Source organism: the organism of the source record quoted next (genome assembly GCF_019968985.1).
Source record: "MAG: Porospora cf. gigantea B chromosome Unknown PgB_NODE_10850_length_1167_cov_113.845, whole genome shotgun sequence".
In the NCBI taxonomy this organism is placed as follows: domain Eukaryota; phylum Apicomplexa; class Conoidasida; order Eugregarinorida; family Porosporidae; genus Porospora; species Porospora cf. gigantea B.
The window spans coordinates 1-1,167 of NW_027178508.1; the positions used below are offsets into that span (position 1 = coordinate 1).

The 1,167-nt window shown below is 55.6% G+C and overlaps 1 protein-coding gene across 3 annotated transcripts; it reads right to left on the reverse strand.

The window, feature by feature from the left end:
• Window positions 1-924, reverse strand: KVP17_000886 (uncharacterized protein; the record flags this gene model as incomplete). Of its 3 annotated transcripts, XM_068515762.1 has the most annotated exons (5): window positions 1-95; window positions 123-490; window positions 520-661; window positions 689-857; window positions 888-924. In XM_068515762.1, coding segments are annotated over 5 exons (811 nt in total), but the record flags the coding sequence as incomplete, so codon positions are not given. The 3 variants fall into 3 exon arrangements, with proteins under 3 accessions (XP_068379673.1, XP_068379671.1, XP_068379672.1); XM_068515760.1 differs by lacking the exons at window positions 1-95; window positions 689-857; window positions 888-924 and having other exon boundaries at window positions 119-490; window positions 520-633; XM_068515761.1 differs by lacking the exons at window positions 1-95; window positions 123-490; window positions 520-661; window positions 888-924 and having other exon boundaries at window positions 685-882.
• Between the last annotated feature and the right edge of the window lie 243 nt (window positions 925-1,167).

Sequence of the window (1,167 nt, forward strand, 5' to 3'; positions counted from 1 at the left end):
ACTGCTGCTGGTCTTCTGCGGCCTCCTCCACGCAAGCCTGGATCTGGCCAATCTCGGTGTCCATTCCGGTGGCTGTGACCATCGCGCGAGCCTTTCTGGTGAGAGATTCCCACAACGCTCACCCTGCCACCACAGTGGTTGACGAATAGATCATGTTGGTTTTGTCTAGTAGAACGGCGTCGGGTGTCGACACGACATCGGCGTGCTTGTCAACAGCTATGGACTCCCCAGTGAGCTGTGACTGCTCCGCGCGGAAATTGGCGGAGAGAACGCGGATAACTCGCGCGTCAGCCGGAACCTTCTCTCCGAGTTTCACCTGAATGATATCGCCGGGGACCAGTTGACTGGCCACGACGGTAGACCAGTAAGATCCGCGGAGCACCTGCGCCGTCGACGGCTGTAGCTGCTGCAGGGCGTCAATCGACGCAGACGCGTTGGAGTCCTGCCATACGGCAACGATGCCGTTGAGAATGAGGATCAATAGTATCACCTGCGTCAAAAAACGATCCCGGTACACACAAAAGGCTCAACCAGCGCGGCCAAGCCGTCACGTTCCAAGTCTCCACCGAGGAGAGCCAGCACAAATGAAACTAAGGCCGCCAAGAGAAGCAGCCGGACCAGTGTGTCTTCCATCTGTTCCGCAATGAGCTCCCAGAGAGATCTGTGTGCGCAAGGCGCGCGGGCCTACCTCTTGGGAGACGTTGCCAAGCGGTTTTCTCCAAACCGACGTCGGTGTTCAACAACCTGGGCCTCAGTCAGGCCAGCCTCGGGGTTCACTCCAAAGAAAGCACATACGTCAGTGGCGCTGGCAGCGTGAGGGGCGTCGATAAGCTCGTTCATGTTGAGGACGAGTTCGACTGCACTAAGACTGTCAGATGACATCTCACCTTGAAACCAACAATTTTGGCTTTTTTGCCCCACCATGATCCTCTATGCCTGACCGTCATTGACAGAGAAGCAGCAGCAGACGTGAATGAAACACAGGACTCTGTCGAATGTGTGCGGCCCTTCGTGGCCACGCATACAAAGCTAGCGACTGGCGCAGGTGATTTCGAATTTCGGCCAGCTAGCTGGCGATGTGAACGGAAAAACATCCAAAGTTTAGCCAGCCGAAAAAATCGCGGAAAAGTGAGATGTTGGAAGCTTGTGTAATCATTGCCGACAACT